The sequence below is a fragment of the Myotis brandtii genome, unplaced genomic scaffold, assembly GCF_000412655.1.
Source record: "Myotis brandtii unplaced genomic scaffold, ASM41265v1 scaffold1037, whole genome shotgun sequence".
Classification (NCBI taxonomy): domain Eukaryota; kingdom Metazoa; phylum Chordata; class Mammalia; order Chiroptera; family Vespertilionidae; genus Myotis; species Myotis brandtii.
In genome coordinates, this window is record NW_005353483.1 from 162,949 (window position 1) to 163,421 (window position 473).

General features: G+C 66.4%; 1 protein-coding gene across 1 annotated transcript in view; it reads right to left on the reverse strand.

Annotated features, from left to right (window-relative positions):
* MDM1 (Mdm1 nuclear protein) overlaps positions 1–141 on the reverse strand; it is a 39,297-nt gene extending 39,156 nt beyond the window's left edge. Inside the window, exon 1 of the mRNA XM_014537601.1 lies at positions 2–141. Coding sequence (XP_014393087.1) covers positions 2–13 — 12 coding nt within the window. The 5' untranslated portion in view covers positions 14–141. The remainder of the gene's footprint in view (position 1) is intronic.
* Between the last annotated feature and the right edge of the window lie 332 nt (positions 142–473).

Here is a 473-nt window from a genome sequence, read left to right on the forward strand (position 1 = left end):
AGCGCACCGGCATGTCGCCCGGCACTGGAGCCCCCCGCACCCCGACAGTTAACGGGACCAAAAGCCCCGAGGGGGCGGGGCAACAACAGTCGGTTTCCTAGCAAAACCCTCGGCCCGGCGTCCCCGACTACGCGCCGGCGCATTCCGCGCTTCCCTCCTTGAGCCCCGTTGCTCTGCCTTGCCCCGCCCACTCGGAGGCCTAAGGACCAATAGAAACTTGGAAAACTGCTTGCCGTCATGAATATTTCACCAATCGATGCCCGGAAGGGGGACTCCCGCCTCCCGTGCCAAATCCCGAGGGCTAATCCAGACGGCGGGCGGAGGGCCGGCCAATGAGGTTCCCGGAACGGCGGTGGGCGGGGCCCCGCGGGAGCTTCGTCTGGGAAACAGCTCGCCGGCTGCCGGTATCGCGGTTTCCGCGCAACAATGGGTGTCGGTGGTGATGGTGGGATTCATGGGTCCCAGGCCTCGCG